The sequence below is a fragment of the Rhinatrema bivittatum genome, chromosome 2 (genome assembly GCF_901001135.1).
Source record: "Rhinatrema bivittatum chromosome 2, aRhiBiv1.1, whole genome shotgun sequence".
Taxonomy (NCBI): Eukaryota; Metazoa; Chordata; class Amphibia; order Gymnophiona; family Rhinatrematidae; genus Rhinatrema; species Rhinatrema bivittatum.
Genome location: NC_042616.1, coordinates 407,383,736 through 407,398,989, shown reverse-complemented (window position 1 = coordinate 407,398,989; position 15,254 = coordinate 407,383,736). Strand labels below are relative to the sequence as shown.

Below are 15,254 nucleotides of genomic sequence, written 5' to 3'. Positions count from 1 at the left end.
ATAAGTTGGAGTCCGGGAATGCTTGTTTAAACAGCCAAGTCTTAAGTCTTTTCCTGAAGGTTGGGAGGCAGGGCTCATGTCTGAGATTGGGGGGATGGAGTTCCATAAAGGGGGACCGGCTGTAGAGAGGGTCCTATCTCTTAAGGTAATATGTCTAGTGGCTTTGGTAGGAGGTACCTGGAGTGATCCTCTGTATGCGTCTCTGGTAGGTCTTAAGGAGTTGTGTAAGTGGAGAGGTATTTGCAGGTGAATTGTAGCGTGTTGATGGATGATTTTGTATATAAAGGAAATGGACTTGTAGATGATTCTGAAGTGAATTGGCAGCCAATGTAGGTTTTTTAGGATTGGAGAGATGTGGTCTCTTCTCCTGGTGTTTGTCAGTATTCGTGCTGCCGCATTTTGTACCATCTGAAGTGGTTTGGTATAGGAGGAAGGGAGACCCAGTAAGATAGAATTACAATAATCTATCTTTGAGAAAATAATTGCTTGTAGGATCGTTCTGAAATCTTGAGAGTGGAAGAGAGGTCTTATCCTTTTCAGCACTTGGAGTTTGTGGAAACAGTCTTTGTAGTTCTGTTAATAGAAGCTTTCAAGTTCATCCGATTGTCAATTATCACTCCTAGGTCTCTCACTTGAGTGGTTGGTGGGTTGCCTGGATGAGTAGAGGTGATGTTACTGTTCTCTGGAGAGATGAGCAGGAATTTGGTCTTGGTGAAATTTAATACTAGGTTTAGGCTGGTGAGGAGGCGTTTGATTTCTTGGTGGCAGTTTTCCCAATGATCTAGTGCTTTCGAGTAGGTGTCTTTAATGGGGATCAAGATCTGAATATCATCTGCGTACAGAAAATGTTTTAGATTGAGGTTGGTGAGGAGCTGGCATAGTGGTAAAAGATAGATGTTAAAGAGCGTAGGAGACATGGCCCGTGCCATTTTTAAAGATGGCACCGGCCATCCATTACTCCTACCATGTGACAGGGCCTGGCCAATGGCACAGATACCCTGTCACATGGTAAGGGCAAAGGGCCATCGGTGCCATTTTGATTAGTGGCAGCCGACGGCCCGAGAGCGGGAGATGGCTCCCGGGACCCCCACTGGACCACCAGGTACTTGTAAAAAGTTTTGGGGGGTTCAGGAGGGTGGGGGAAGCTAAGGGAACAGTTTTAAAGGGTCGGGTGGGTTTTTTGTTTATCGGCTCGGGCGCAGCCGATAAACAAAACCGCGATTGGGCTGCACAAAAAAAGATTAACGATGTGAATCGGAACCGGAATCAGAACCAATTCCGGTTCCGATTCACATCTCTAATACCTTTTCCAGGTATTATCGCCTGGATGACCAGGCTCAGGAGGACACAACCTTTGCGCAAGTGGTGTTGATTGGACTGTGGGAAGCCTCCCACCTTATTCGGGAGTAGCTTTTGGTACATCCCACTTGTTCTGGATCCACCTGTCTGAACGCTAAGAAAGTAGAAATTACTACTTACCTAAAAAATTTCCTTTTCTTTAGTACAGACAAGTGGATCCACCTTCCCGCCATTAGCTGCCAGCGGGTTGCACTATTGTCCTCCTGAGTGGCTGCATATTTCCAAGGGTTAGTGGTAAGTGTTACTCCAATCGCTAGACTGGTGTTAATACATTCTTTGCCTGAGCTCAGTGTTTCCTTGTTGGCTGAGTGCTGGAATGGTTATCTGTTAATAATCAAGTTTTGTTAGTCTGTCTGCAGTTGGCTTTTGCAGAGAATACTGGTGGGCTGATGTCACTGCAGGGGTATATATACCGTGACGTCAGTTTTGTTCAGTCTCCATCTGCTGGTAGAGGTGCAAAACCCACTTGTTCTGGCTCTATCTGTCTGTACTAAAGAAAAGGAAATTATCAGGTAAGTAGTAATTTCTCCTTTGGTTTCCTTATCAATGCACATCCTAATAAGAAAGTGCATTTCCTATTGCTCAGTCCCAGAACTAAGAGGTGGAAGACACCCGGGAATTGGTGATGAATCTGTCCCGCAGAAGCTCGTCCAGACATGTTTTTATAACTCAGCTTTACTACGTGATCACATTCTCCAGTAACAGATTCCACTGCAGAATTGTTTATTCACTGGGGAAAAAAACCCAACTCTTAAATTAGTTTTAAATCTGCTCCTAGTTAGTTTCGTAGAGTGTCCCCCAGATCTTAGCTCTATCTGAGAGAATAAACAACCCATCTCCTATTTTCTTGTTCATCTTGTGAATTTTGAGCGAGATGGGCAGTAATTAATATTATCTGCCCCATTGCATAAACAATCTAGTGAATCAGTCCCTCCCATGCTTTGTGAGACAACAGAAACTTATCTTTTTAAATCATTCAGGATTCACTTTCATCAGGGCCCTTAGCACTTTTCTCAACTTTTTTTTTTAGCTAAAGCTCTCATCCTGCCTTATGGGACAAGAGTTCCTGCTGCAATAACTGAAAGAGCTGCAGAGCCAGCCCCAGGGCCTTAGTGAGGAAAGAACAAGGCTTCAATACCTGAAAATGGAATAAAGCAGAGGAAATGAAACTCAGACATCTTCATCTGGGAGGTGAGGGAAGATGTTAACAGCCTTTGTTGGAGCAGATTCTAGGAGGCCCTGCTGCTGTTTAATGATATAAAATAAGTCCCAGTTACCTTCACACTTTCTATTACAGAGGCTGCTCCCTGTGATCGTCACTAACCTGAGATAGAAATGGATGATTCTCGCTCTTGGTCCAGGACGGTGTTTCTCATGCAACAGGAAACCTTCCTGTACTGATTTGTTCTCATAAGCAGGGAAGTTCTGATGTTGAACAGACCATTTTGCTGATTTGTTTCTGTTTCGGATAACGATGTCAGATTCTGTCCATCTTCTCGCCTCCAGTTCACATCTGGCTCTGGATACCATCCTGTAGACTCGCACACAACCCTGATTCCTCTGTCCTGATGGTCATTCACAGAGATGGATAGAGCACTGCCCACACCTGACGGAAAATAAAGCAACTCTGTCAGAACATTAGAGAGAGTTTTCATTCTTACACTGACAAGATGATCGGCTTTTACTCCCTTATTAAACATGAGGCTGATTTTGCATGGATAAGTTGGGCTCGTGTGCGTCAAGTGGATTTTAAAAGCTGCCCGGATACACGCATACTGGCCGCAGCACGCACATCTCAAAATTCTCCTTAAAGAGGCGGGGCCATGACCTGGGCGGTGTATGGGCGTTTCAGGGCGGGAACCAGAGATGTGCGTAAATATTTACACAACCTGGGGCGCACCAAGGTCCCCTGACGGGTAAATTTACTTCTGCTATGGAGGAGGTGTAAGTTGTAAAATAAAGAAAATTAGGCAGATCTGTGGGGTTTAAACAGTCGAGGCTAACTGGGGGGAGTAAAGGCAATTAAATTAGGAGGGGTTGGTGAACCTAGCTGCTAAATGGGCGAACTGGGGACAAACTGGTTTTACTGGAAATGGCGTTGGTGTGTGGCCCTTTTAAAATCCCTTCCCACACGGTAGAATTGGCATTTGCGTGCATAGGCATGCGACCGCATAAAACTGGGTGCACACGTGCGTGCGGCCAGCCTGTTTTATAACAGGCACACAAGATATAAAATCACCACGTCCCTGAGCGTGCGCCGGCTCACACCCACCAATGTACGCCAGTTTGAAAGTTGAACTTCAAGGGCCGGATTTTAAGAGTTACGCGCGGGCGTAGATTTGTGCGTGCAACCTGGCGCACACAAATCTATGCCCGATTTTATAACCTGCGCACGCAGCCTCGCGCATGTTATAAAATCCGGGGTCGGCGCGCGCAAGGGGGTGCACCTTGTGCGCGCCGAGCCCTAGGTGAGCCCTGATGGCTTTCCCCATTCCCTCCCCCCCCACCTTCCCCTCCCTTCCCCTACCTAAACCGCTCCCCAGCCCTACCTAACCCCCCCCTCGCCTTTGTTAAAGAAGTTGTGCCTGCCTCCAGGCAGGCGTAGGTTGCGCCGGCGCGCAATCCCCTGGCCTAGAGGCCCTACGGAGGCCCTCCGCCCCGGACCACCACGCCCCTTCCCTTTTTTCAAGCCCCAGGACATACGCGCGCCCCGAGACTTGCGCGCGTCGCCGGGCCTGTGCAAAATAGGCTCAGTGCGCGTAACCCCCCTGCGCACGTAAATCCTGCTGGATTTACGCGCGCAGGGCTTTTAAAATCTGGCCCTAAGAGTTCAAAGAGAGGAGGGATAAGGGAACAGGAGAGACAGGAGAGGAGAGGAGATTAGAGGAATGACAGAAAAGGGGGGTTGAGAGAAAGAGAAAGATAGTGATATGGACAGATGAGGGTGGGGAGAGACTGTGTGTGGATGGGCTGTAGTAGGGGGAATGGAGGGAGGAGACTGGTGGGGATGAGCTGAGGTTGGGGAGAAGAGTGACTGGTGGGATGTCGAGTGCTTCCCTAGCTTTTGTTTGGCCAAATGAGTCTTTGCCATATCCGCATTACCTGGACATTTAAATACAAGCTGGTCAGTCACTCTTGCAACCCATTGTATTTATTTATCAGCATTTTTAAACCACTTAAATCAAACACATTGTACTAAGCAGTGTACAGTGTCAGATATAGCATAAAACCTAAAATAATACAAACATCACACAAAATAACCTTAACAAATATAAACATTATAAAAACATAAACAGTAAACAACAATAAGCAGCATAACCCAACCCTACAGGCATATTTTAATGCAGGGCAGGCCTTCTGAAATAAATATGCCTTCAGCTGCTTATCATCATCAATGATCTGCAGGTCGGTTGGAAGAGAATGCCATAAAACTGGGCTAATGATGGAAAAGGCATGAGAATGAGTTCTTACAAGCCAAATTTGTTTCAGTGAAGGGATAACAAATGCTACATCACTAGCAGATCACAAAGCTTGAGTGGCCTGATATAGAGATGCAAAGTCCCAACAACTTTGAGGGCTTGTACAACAGCAGTAACATTTTGAATTTTTATTCTTTGTTCTGTTGGGAGCCAATGTAAGCGAGCAAGAACTGTGTTCCGATTTTTCATTTTTGCTGGGCACATTGTCATTTGTGTTAAGTCCAGCAAACCCCATCATTTTTCAAAAGTTGGTTCCTATGAATAGATCTGTAATATCAGTGAGTCCTGCAGTGAATCTACAATAGGGAAGTTTGGTGTCTCTTGCAAGAAAAGCTGTTTATGAATTTCAGTTAATATTATAATAAAACATAAAGGGTTGAAAGCTAGAAAAGAAAGAAATCTTCCCCTTACCAGCTACTTTCAGCTCCAAGGTTGCTTCATTATAATAAATATCAGATTGAAAGAAACACGTGTAGTGTCCTTCATCATATGGCTTGATGGTGCGTATCCTCACTGCCACGCTGCCCTTGGAGATGTCATCTCTGATCAGCTCTGTCCTCCCTTGGTACTCTGGGAGCTGGTGCCGGTTCTGATCCATCCCATTTTCGTACAGGTGCACGAGTGAATTGAAGCTGGATCGGAACCACCTTACCTGCATGTACTCGGCGCTGAGGCCTGGGGAGAGGTGGCAGGGTAACACGGCATCGTCACCCAGAACAACCACCACAGTGTAATCAGGACCGATGACTTTAAACTTTTCTGCTGTTTCTGCGTTATCAAACAAATGGAATGACATCAATTAGCAAGGAAGAATATGGGACCAATCGCCTAGAGATCTAAAGAACTGCATAAAAGTCTGTTCTAACTGCAAAGGCCTTGAGGCAGGAGTAAGAAAATGACCAATAATTCTAAAACCTCTTCTACTTTACAAAACTGGGCAAGCTTCATTTGCACCTCAGATTGTATGAACCTAATCATAATTCCCATTGCTCGAAGACCCCTTTCCAGAGAGAGAGAGAGAGACTCCATGGTCCCAACACGGATAATTTGGTCAGTTAATGAAGCTGAAGCTTTAATTTCTTCTCTCTCCCATTGTGGCCATCGCTGCTCTAAACTCTGCGAGAGGAAGCTTCTCGTTCCATCTGTTTGGATAATTTTACACCCATTGTCTATAGAAATGGCTTTTCTATGTGTACCTGGATGGTTGGGATAAATCCTGCCCTGGTTATCAGTTAATGGACAGTGGTCAGCGAGGTGTTGTAGTAAACTAAAGGGTGCATCCGATCTCTTTCAGGTCTCTCTCTGAGATGGTGCAGACCAGAGATGGTGGCACTTCTTATTCTCCTACTGGCGAGCGTTTCAATATACAATAAGTCCAAACCACTACATCAGCTGGGATTCCAAAGACAGCGGAAAACAGTATTTACAGGTCCACAGGAAAATGTCACAGTGAATGTAAGACCTCTTCTGAGCTGAAATCTATGCAGGTAGCACATTAAAATTACAGCTCTTGCATCCCACTCTCTGGGCACAGCTCGACAAATTTAGAATTCAGACTCAAAAGCCCTTCATGGGTATCGACAGCTGTGCGCTGAGCCTCTGCTTCCATGAGCTGACTGGTTAGCCTTAGAATTTGGAAATTCCAAAAAAAGGGCCAGGAGGTTCCAGCTTCAGGGTCCTGATGTCCTCTCAGCACCGTTTGTAAGATAATTCCTCATGGCCAATAGATGATGATTGCAGGATATTCTTGGAAGGAGACTATAGCAGGGGCAGGCAACTCTGGTCCTGGAGTGGCAGAAACAGTTCTGGTTTTCAGGATTTCCACAATGAATAGGCAGGAGTTATATTTGTATGCACTGCCTCCAATGTATGCAGATATACCTCATACATATTCATTGTAGATGTCCTGAAATCCTGGCCTGCTTGTGGCACTCCAGGACGGACAATCAGACCATACACTGGGTCTGTTCACCAAGTTCACAGGGACAAGTGCAATACCAAGACTTTCATAAGCTATGACATACGGACATCACAATTCTGACTCCTTCTATCTATATCATAGCGCCCCAGGTCCTATTGTGAAGGTTCTGCATCTGTAGCAGGCATGATAATGAGGGGGACATTTTCAGAAAGATAGCAGTGGCAAGACACAGCAGTACTTTCTCTGTGCAAATTCACTCAGCTTTAGACTGTACAAAGTACTAGCACATCCTGCACCAGCAACATCTTTGATGGACATTCTGGGGGAATCTTTGCTGATTTGAAAATTCAATATGGATGTGAGGAGGAACGCAGGCAGCCGGGAGACTCTGCTATTGATCAGAGATTGTAGGAGGCAGAAGAAGCAACCGGGAGAGCTCTGCTATTGATCAGAGATTGTAGGCGGGAGCTCTGCTATTGGTCAGAGTTTGTAGTAGGGAGAAGAGGGAACCAGGAGAGCTCTGCTATTGGTCAGAAATTGTAGTAGGGAGAAGAGGGAACCGGGAAAGCTCTGCTATTGGTCAGAGATTGTAGGAGGGAGAAGAGGGAACCAGGAGAGCTCTGCTATTGGTCAGAAATTGTAGTAGGGAGAAGAGGGAACCGGGAAAGCTCTGCTATTGGTCAGAGTTTGTAGTAGGGAGAAGAGGGAACCAGGAGAGCTCTGCTATTGGTCAGAAATTGTAGTAGGGAGAAGAGGGAACCGGGAAAGCTCTGCTATTGGTCAGAGATTGTAGGAGGGAGAAGAGGGAATCGGGAAAACTCTGCTATTGGTCAGATTGTAGGAGGGAGAAGAGGGAATCGGGAAAACTCTGCTATTGGTCAGATTGTAGGAGGGAGAAGAGGCAGTTGGGAGATCTCTTCAGCTCGATATAAGTTGTAGAAAGGAGCGTCAGCAGTTGGGATCTTCATTTCCTGTCATTTAGTAATGTAGTTACAATCAGCAATAGCCCATGCAGTCTGCCCAGCAATCTGCACAGGGTATCAATTGCCACACGGTACAGCTGAGACTTTGTTACTAGAAGAGAGTTTTGAGGAAATATTGTAGAAGGGACTTATGGGGGATAATTTTGTTAATCCAATTAACTGCAAATAACAGATTTATTTTCATGTTTCCCCTAACTTCCAGGTCAATACAGTAAAATGCGGCCGCGGTTACCCTGCTCCTAACCCGCTTTCTACCCACTTTTCGGCCGCGTTAGCCCTTCCTGCGATACACTATCCCCTTTAACCTACTCTTACCGCGTCCTTAAATCACCGGGTAACCCCTTCCGCCCGTGGCATGTATATTACATGTAAACGATCGAATTAGCTATTCCCTCCCATACAGTAACGTGCGTCCCGACTATCGCTTTTTTACCCTGCCGTTTTGCCCCGCGTTTAACCTGCTAACTTACCGCCTACCCTTATCCCTGCGTTAGAGGCAGGGGTAAGGGTAGACGGAAAACTTTCCCCCAGCCCCTGCTCACCTGCCCTGGCCGCGTCCATGGGTGCTGATCTCCGGGGCAGCCCCAGTCCTCTCCCCTCCTCCCGAAGCAACGAAAGCGGAAAAAAGCGAAAAAGCGAAAAAAAAAGTTGCAAGAGAGAGAGGGGAGAGAGGATGGGCAATCCTATGCTCGGGATTGCCAGTCCTCTCTCCCCTCCTCCTGAAGCAAGGCGCGAAAAGCAGCCTTGCTTCGGGAGGAGGGGAGAGAGGACTGGCAGTGTAAAGCAACGAAGCGACTTACTTTTTTTGCAGCCCTCCTCCGGAGACGGACATCAGCAAAGACGACCGCGGCTCCCCTGCCTCCAGCTGCCCATGAAGATGGACGCCTGCACGGGCGAAAGCGGCCCCTGTGCCGTCACTCAAGGCGTGACGGCACGACGTTTGGTGTCACGACATGTGACGTCACGTCTTGAGCGGCCCAATTGCACGCACAGGGGCCACTTTCGCCCGTGCGATGCGTCCATCTTCGCGGGCAGCTGGAGACAGGGGAGCCGCGGTCGTCTTCGCCGATGTCCGTCTACGGAGGGGGGCTGCAAAAAAAGTAAGTCGCCTTGTTGCTTTACACTGCCAGTCCTCTCTCCCCTCCTCCCGAAGCAAGGCTGCTTTTCGCACCTTGCTTCAGGAGGAGGGGAGAGAGGACTGGCAATCCCGAGCGTAGGATAACCGTCCACTTCCTGGTACCTGTCATTTCAAATGTCATTTGAAATGACATTTGAAATGACAGATACCAGCGTGTCCGTGAAGCGTTAGGCCAGCGCACCCAAGATACTGTATAGCGCTCTATACAGTAAAATGGGTTGCGCGGGCCTAACGCTTCACGGATGCTTCTTAGACGCTGCTTGCATTTGCAAGCTATTTACATACAGGATCGAGCGGTAGGTGAGCCGGACTGTGCGTGCGGCAACCGCAGGTGCGCCCGGCACTAACACAGCTCTTCCTACCGCTCCTTACTGTATCGTCCTGTTCATGAGACAGCTGTGCACAAATTGTAAGAGAAAGACTGAGCCTGGATAAAATGGCCACCGTTATAAATCACATGTCAAGTATGCAAGGTCTACTCCCGCTGTTCGCACCTATTAACTTGTCAATGGTGTTCTTTACTGCTTCACACACACTAAGCATATATGGATCACAAAAAACCTAGATATCCACTGCCGATTCACTGATACGCACGGTCAGATACACCCAACCCACTGTTCATGTGGTCCCTCTAAAATCCCGGCTGCATCACCGACAATGTCTCACGTACCCCCAAACCTTGGCCTCCCTCTATTAAGCTTCATATAAGAGTAGCTATCTTTTATGACAGGTCCTGTTTGAAAGTATCACTTTTTTGCTCTTTATCTGTGTGTAACTCTCATATCAAATTTCATCTAAAGCCATTTGCAGGTTTCTCCACTGATACTGGGTCACAGTCAGCAGGACATGACCTGTTCCCCTAGAATGGGTTCTTTTCATAGAGAACGCCTAAAAACGACTCCAGGAATTAAAGGCTAATATTGGCGTGAGCTCCTACCTGCATTTCCAGTCTGGATTTGATGAGACATCAAGAAAAGGATAAAGGCAGGAATGAAGGAGAGTGCCCTTATCCAGCAGGATTCAGGAAAATCCATCATCAGTACTTCTGAAAATATTAAATCATGTAAACTGGAACAAACTGAACTCAAGTTACAATGACATCAAAACATGTTAACGCTTGGGGATGGGAGAAAGTTCTAGCAGGACATGACTGAGGGGCACTGGCAGAGTTGCATATGGGGGTCTCAGTATTAGAGCAGAAAGTGGTACTGAAGGACAGAACTGAGGAGCATTGATAGAGCTGTGTGTAGGGGGATGGGGTCCTCGATCCTGGAATAGCAGGGGATGCAGCAGGGCAGGAGTGAGGTGCAGTGCCAGAGCTGTACATGTCGGGAACAGAGTCTCATTATTACAGTAGTAGGAAGTGTCAAAGAGAAGGATTAAGGTGCTTTAACAGACCTGTATTTCTGTGTGTGGGAGTTTCAGTACTAGACTAGCAGGGGGTGCTGCAGGGCAGGAGCGAGGAGCATTGACAGCTGTATGTGGGAGTTTTAGTACTGGAATAGCATGGGGTGCTGTAGGGTAGGAGTAAGGGAGCATTGGCAGAGCTGTGTGTGTGAGTTTCAGTACTGGAATAGCAGGAGGTGCTGCAGGGCAGGAGAGAGGAGCATTGACAGCTGTGTGTGGGCGATTTTCAGTACTGGAATATCAGGAGGTGCTGCAGGGCAGGAATGAGGAGCATTGGCAGAGCTGTGTGTGTGAGTTTCAGTACTAGACTAGCAGGGTGTGCTGTAGGGCAGGAGTGAGGTGCATTGGCAGAGCTGTGTGTGGGAGTTTCAGTACTGGAATAGCAGGGGTGCTGCAGGGCAGGAGTGAGGTGCATTGGCAGAGCTGTGTGTGGGATTTTCAGTACTGGAATATCAGGAGGTGCTGCAGGGCAGGAATGAGGTGCATTGGCAGAGCTGTGTGTGGGAGTTTCAGTACTGGAATAGCAGGGGTGCTGCAGGGCAGGAGTGAGGTGCATTGGCAGAGCTATATGTGGGAGTTTCAGTACTGTAATAGCAAGGGGTGCTGCAGGGCAGGCGTGAGGAGCATTGGCAGAGCTGTGTGTGGGAGTTTCAGTACTAGACTAGCAGGGTGTGCTGTAGGGCAGGAGTGAGGTGCATTGGCAGAGCTGTGTGTGGGAGTTTCAGTACTGGAATAGTAGGGGGTGCTGCAGGGCAGGAATGAGGAGCATTGGCGAGCTGTGTGTGGGCGTTTAAGTACTGGAATAGCAGGGGTGCTGCAGGGCAGGAGTGAGGTGCATTGGCAGAGCTGTGTGTGGGAGTTTCAGTACTGGAATAGCAGGAGGTGCTGCAGGGCAGGAGTGAGGTGCATTGGTAGAGCTGTGTGTGGGAGTTTCAGTACTGGAATAGCAGGGGTGCTGCAGGTCAGGAGTGAGGTGCATTGGCAGAGCTGTGTGTGGGAGTTTCAGTACTGGAATAGCAGGGGTGCTGCAGGTCAGGAGTGAGGTGCATTGGCAGAGCTGTGTGTGGGAGTTTCCGTACTGGAATAGCAGGGGTGCTGCAGGTCAGGAGTGAGGTGCATTGGCAGAGCTGTGTGTGGGAGTTTCAGTACTGGAATAGTAGGGGGTGCTGCAGGGCAGGAATGAGGAGCATTGGCGAGCTGTGTGTGGGCGTTTAAGTACTGGAATAGCAGGGGTGCTGCAGGGCAGGAGTGAGGTGCATTGGCAGAGCTGTGTGTGGGAGTTTCAGTACTGGAATAGCAGGAGGTGCTGCAGGGCAGGAGTGAGGTGCATTGGTAGAGCTGTGTGTGGGAGTTTCAGTACTGGAATAGCAGGGGTGCTGCAGGTCAGGAGTGAGGTGCATTGGCAGAGCTGTGTGTGGGAGTTTCAGTACTGGAATAGCAGGGGTGCTGCAGGTCAGGAGTGAGGTGCATTGGCAGAGCTGTGTGTGGGAGTTTCCGTACTGGAATAGCAGGGGTGCTGCAGGTCAGGAGTGAGGTGCATTGGCAGAGCTGTGTGTGGGAGTTTCAGTACTGTAATAGCAAGGGGTGCTGCAGGGCAGGCGTGAGGAGCATTGGCAGAGCTGTGTGTGGGAGTTTCAGTACTAGACTAGCAGGGTGTGCTGTAGGGCAGGAGTGAGGTGCATTGGCAGAGCTGTGTGTGGGAGTTTCAGTACTGGAATAGTAGGGGGTGCTGCAGGGCAGGAATGAGGAGCATTGGCGAGCTGTGTGTGGGCGTTTAAGTACTGGAATAGCAGGGGTGCTGCAGGGCAGGAGTGAGGTGCATTGGCAGAGCTGTGTGTGGGAGTTTCAGTACTGGAATAGCAGGAGGTGCTGCAGGGCAGGAGTGAGGTGCATTGGTAGAGCTGTGTGTGGGAGTTTCAGTACTGGAATAGCAGGGGTGCTGCAGGTCAGGAGTGAGGTGCATTGGCAGAGCTGTGTGTGGGAGTTTCAGTACTAGACTAGCAGGGTGTGAAGGGCAGGAGTGAGGTGCATTGGCAGAGCTGTGTGTGGGAGTTTCCGTACTGGAATAGCAGGGGTGCTGCAGGTCAGGAGTGAGGTGCATTGGCAGAGCTATATGTGGGAGTTTCAGTACTGTAATAGCAAGGGGTGCTGCAGGGCAGGCGTGAGGAGCATTGGCAGAGCTGTGTGTGGGAGTTTCAGTACTAGACTAGCAGGGTGTGAAGGGCAGGAGTGAGGTGCATTGGCAGAGCTGTGTGTGGGAGTTTCAGTACTGGAATATTAGGGGGTGCTGCAGGGCAGGAATGAGGAGCATTGGCAGAGCTGTGTGTGGGCGTTTCAGTACTGGAATTGCAGGGAGTGCTGCAAGGCAGGAGTGAGGTGCATTGGCAGAGCTGTGTGTGAGGGTATCAGTACTGGAATAGCAGGAGGTGCTGCAGGGCAGGAGTGAGGTGCATTGGCAGAGCTATATGTGGGAGTTTCAGTACTGTAATAGCAAGGGGTGCTGCAGGGCAGGCATGAGGAGCATTGGCAGAGCTGTGTGTGGATCTTATTCCCAGAATAGTGGTAAACCACTGGGAGATCATTCCATGCATCCACCACCCTCTCTGTAAAGAAATATTTCCTAAGATTACTCCTAAGGCTATCCCCTTTCACATTCTTCCCATGACCCCTCATTCTAGAGCCTCCTTTCCATTGAAAGAGGCTCAGTTCCTGAGCATGGAAACATTAGAGATACTGGAATGTCTCTCTCGTATCTCTCCTTCCCTCTAGAATATACATGTTTAGATATTTAAGTCTATCCCCATATGCTTTAGAACTAAGATCACAGATCATTTTAGTAGGCACCTTCTGCACCAACTCCATCCTGTTTCCATCCTTCTGAAGATGCGGTCTCCAGCATTGTACACAGTGATCCAAGTGAGGTCTCCCCAGGGACGTATATAGGAGCAATGTCACCTCCCTTTTCTGCTGACCATTCCATGGAAGAGTGGTTCCTATCCCTCTCCTGGAGGTGCTCTTCAGGGGTACAGTTCTGGAGATGATCTCTCCTCCCCACCCTAAGGACAGAGACATAGCTGCAGGTGGGCCGGGGGGGGGGGGGGGGTGGGGGTGGGGGATGGAGGTGTGCTAGGCCCCCTCACCTTTGGCTGCAGGGTCATTTCACATCTGAGTCAGCCCCTTAAAGATGCAGCAATGAGAGAGCCTGGAGGCACTGCATTCACTGCCAGTCCTTAATCTACTGAAATCATGGCTTCTCCATCGCTCTGAACTGACCACTGCACCTTACCAGACACTCTCCCAACCCTGCTATCAACCACTCCACCTTCTCAGCTATCCCTCCCTCACCCCGATTTCCTCCCCTAACTCCAAACCTGCATCAGTCCTCTGCTGAAACCTGGACTCAGCGTCTTATCCCTACCAAACTCCATGCTTTCACCTCTATATGTATAATCTGTATAATTTACCCCCTACTGTAAAGTGACATCTCCCACATCTGTAGTAGTAAATAATCAACTATTGATCCAGGAACAGGATCCTTGCTTTTCTCCTTGTAAGCTACTTATACTGAAAGCTTGTACTGCAATGTTCGTCCTGCGTACCACGCTTGCAACTCTTTTTGCTGGAAAAGCATGAGTATCCCCTGCACCATTAAGGGGGAAGCATCACTGCCCCAGCTGAACATGAAAAAGGGAGGCCATGGATGGTAATTATTTATCCCCTCCTCTCAGCCCCTTAAATATTCAGGAATGAATCAACGGAGGTAAGTCTAATTAAATAATTGCTATATAGCTGCCCGAGAGAGTAACATTTGTATAAAGTAGTGCCTTAGCCACAGAGGGAGAGTGAGAAACAGCAGAGACAGGGGCAGGGAGACAGTGAAGAGACAGGAGAAACAGTGTTGCCAGAAATTAAAAGGGTTTGGTAGCCGCTGCCGTGAAAACCCACATAGGATGGGATAAGGGATGGGGGTGGGGGAGCTGGCTATAGTGCACACCCATGTTAATTTTGGGCCCCCCCAAAAAATTCAGTTTAGGCTATACTCCTGCCTGCAGGCCCTCTCACATCCCTCCCTTCCCTCATTCCTGCTCTGCAACGCAGGTGAGGCGGGGAAGCGGAGTGGGTGGACAGGTTTTTCTCCTACCTCGTTTGTTCAGTCTTCACCGTGAACGTCTCTCAGAAATTCCAAGCAGTGCAGATTCCCCAATCCGAGCCCGTTCTCCCTTCCTCTCCATAATGAGCCACTTATGAAATCAAACGCAGGAATGCATTTGGCCCTCTAAATGTATAAATATCAAAACATTTTAAAAAGAAGGACCTCTGTCACTATTTTTCCCAGCTCTTTTTTACAGCACAAGATTTGACCTTTGTCTGAGAGAAAGTGGAAGTGAAAGTTGAGGAAAGGTGGGTGAAGCATTGGTAAACAGGTGCTTTGTACTTTTGGACTCTACTCCTGGTTTGCAGCAAGCACAATAGGCACTGAGATTTCAAAATGAAAATCCCATGCTGCACTTTACCTTCCTCACCCCTCAGCTCTTGTGCTGTGCGCACGCAGTGAAACAGTGCATGGACTTGGCCCACTGAGGGCAGGTGTTAGCCCAGCGAATTTACCTATGTAGCCTGTTAGGTACCTGGGCAAACCTTCCTAATCTTAAACCCTGCTTCCTTCTGATCATAATTATCTTGGGTTTAATCATGTATGAGGTCAGACACCGCTCTTACCTGCATCCACACAGCAACATAGTATACAATGGTAGAAAAAGACCAACTGGCCTATCCAGCCTGCCCACACTGCTAAGGAGTCAGGACCTATGCCAGCTGCCAACCAGAGTGTAGGATCTCACTCCTTATCCAGATCACTGTACATTTTCTTACTTATGGGTAGCCTATTAACCTAAATAACAGAGCATACATGAGCACCACATTTATTTCACACAAACATCCCCTCTCTTAAAATATCTAACCACAAA

At 48.3% G+C, this 15,254-nt stretch overlaps 1 protein-coding gene across 1 annotated transcript in view; it reads right to left on the bottom strand.

Annotated features, from left to right (window-relative positions):
• The window catches only part of LOC115084785 (butyrophilin subfamily 1 member A1-like), a 38,643-nt gene extending 23,887 nt beyond the window's left edge, over nt 1-14,756 (bottom strand). Inside the window, exons 1-4 of the mRNA XM_029590077.1 lie at nt 14,429-14,756; nt 9,818-9,925; nt 5,250-5,606; nt 2,684-2,965 (exon numbers count right to left, since the gene is read on the bottom strand). Coding sequence (XP_029445937.1) covers nt 2,684-2,965; nt 5,250-5,606; nt 9,818-9,917 — 739 coding nt within the window. The 5' untranslated portion in view covers nt 9,918-9,925; nt 14,429-14,756. The remainder of the gene's footprint in view (nt 1-2,683; nt 2,966-5,249; nt 5,607-9,817; nt 9,926-14,428) is intronic.
• Between the last annotated feature and the right edge of the window lie 498 nt (nt 14,757-15,254).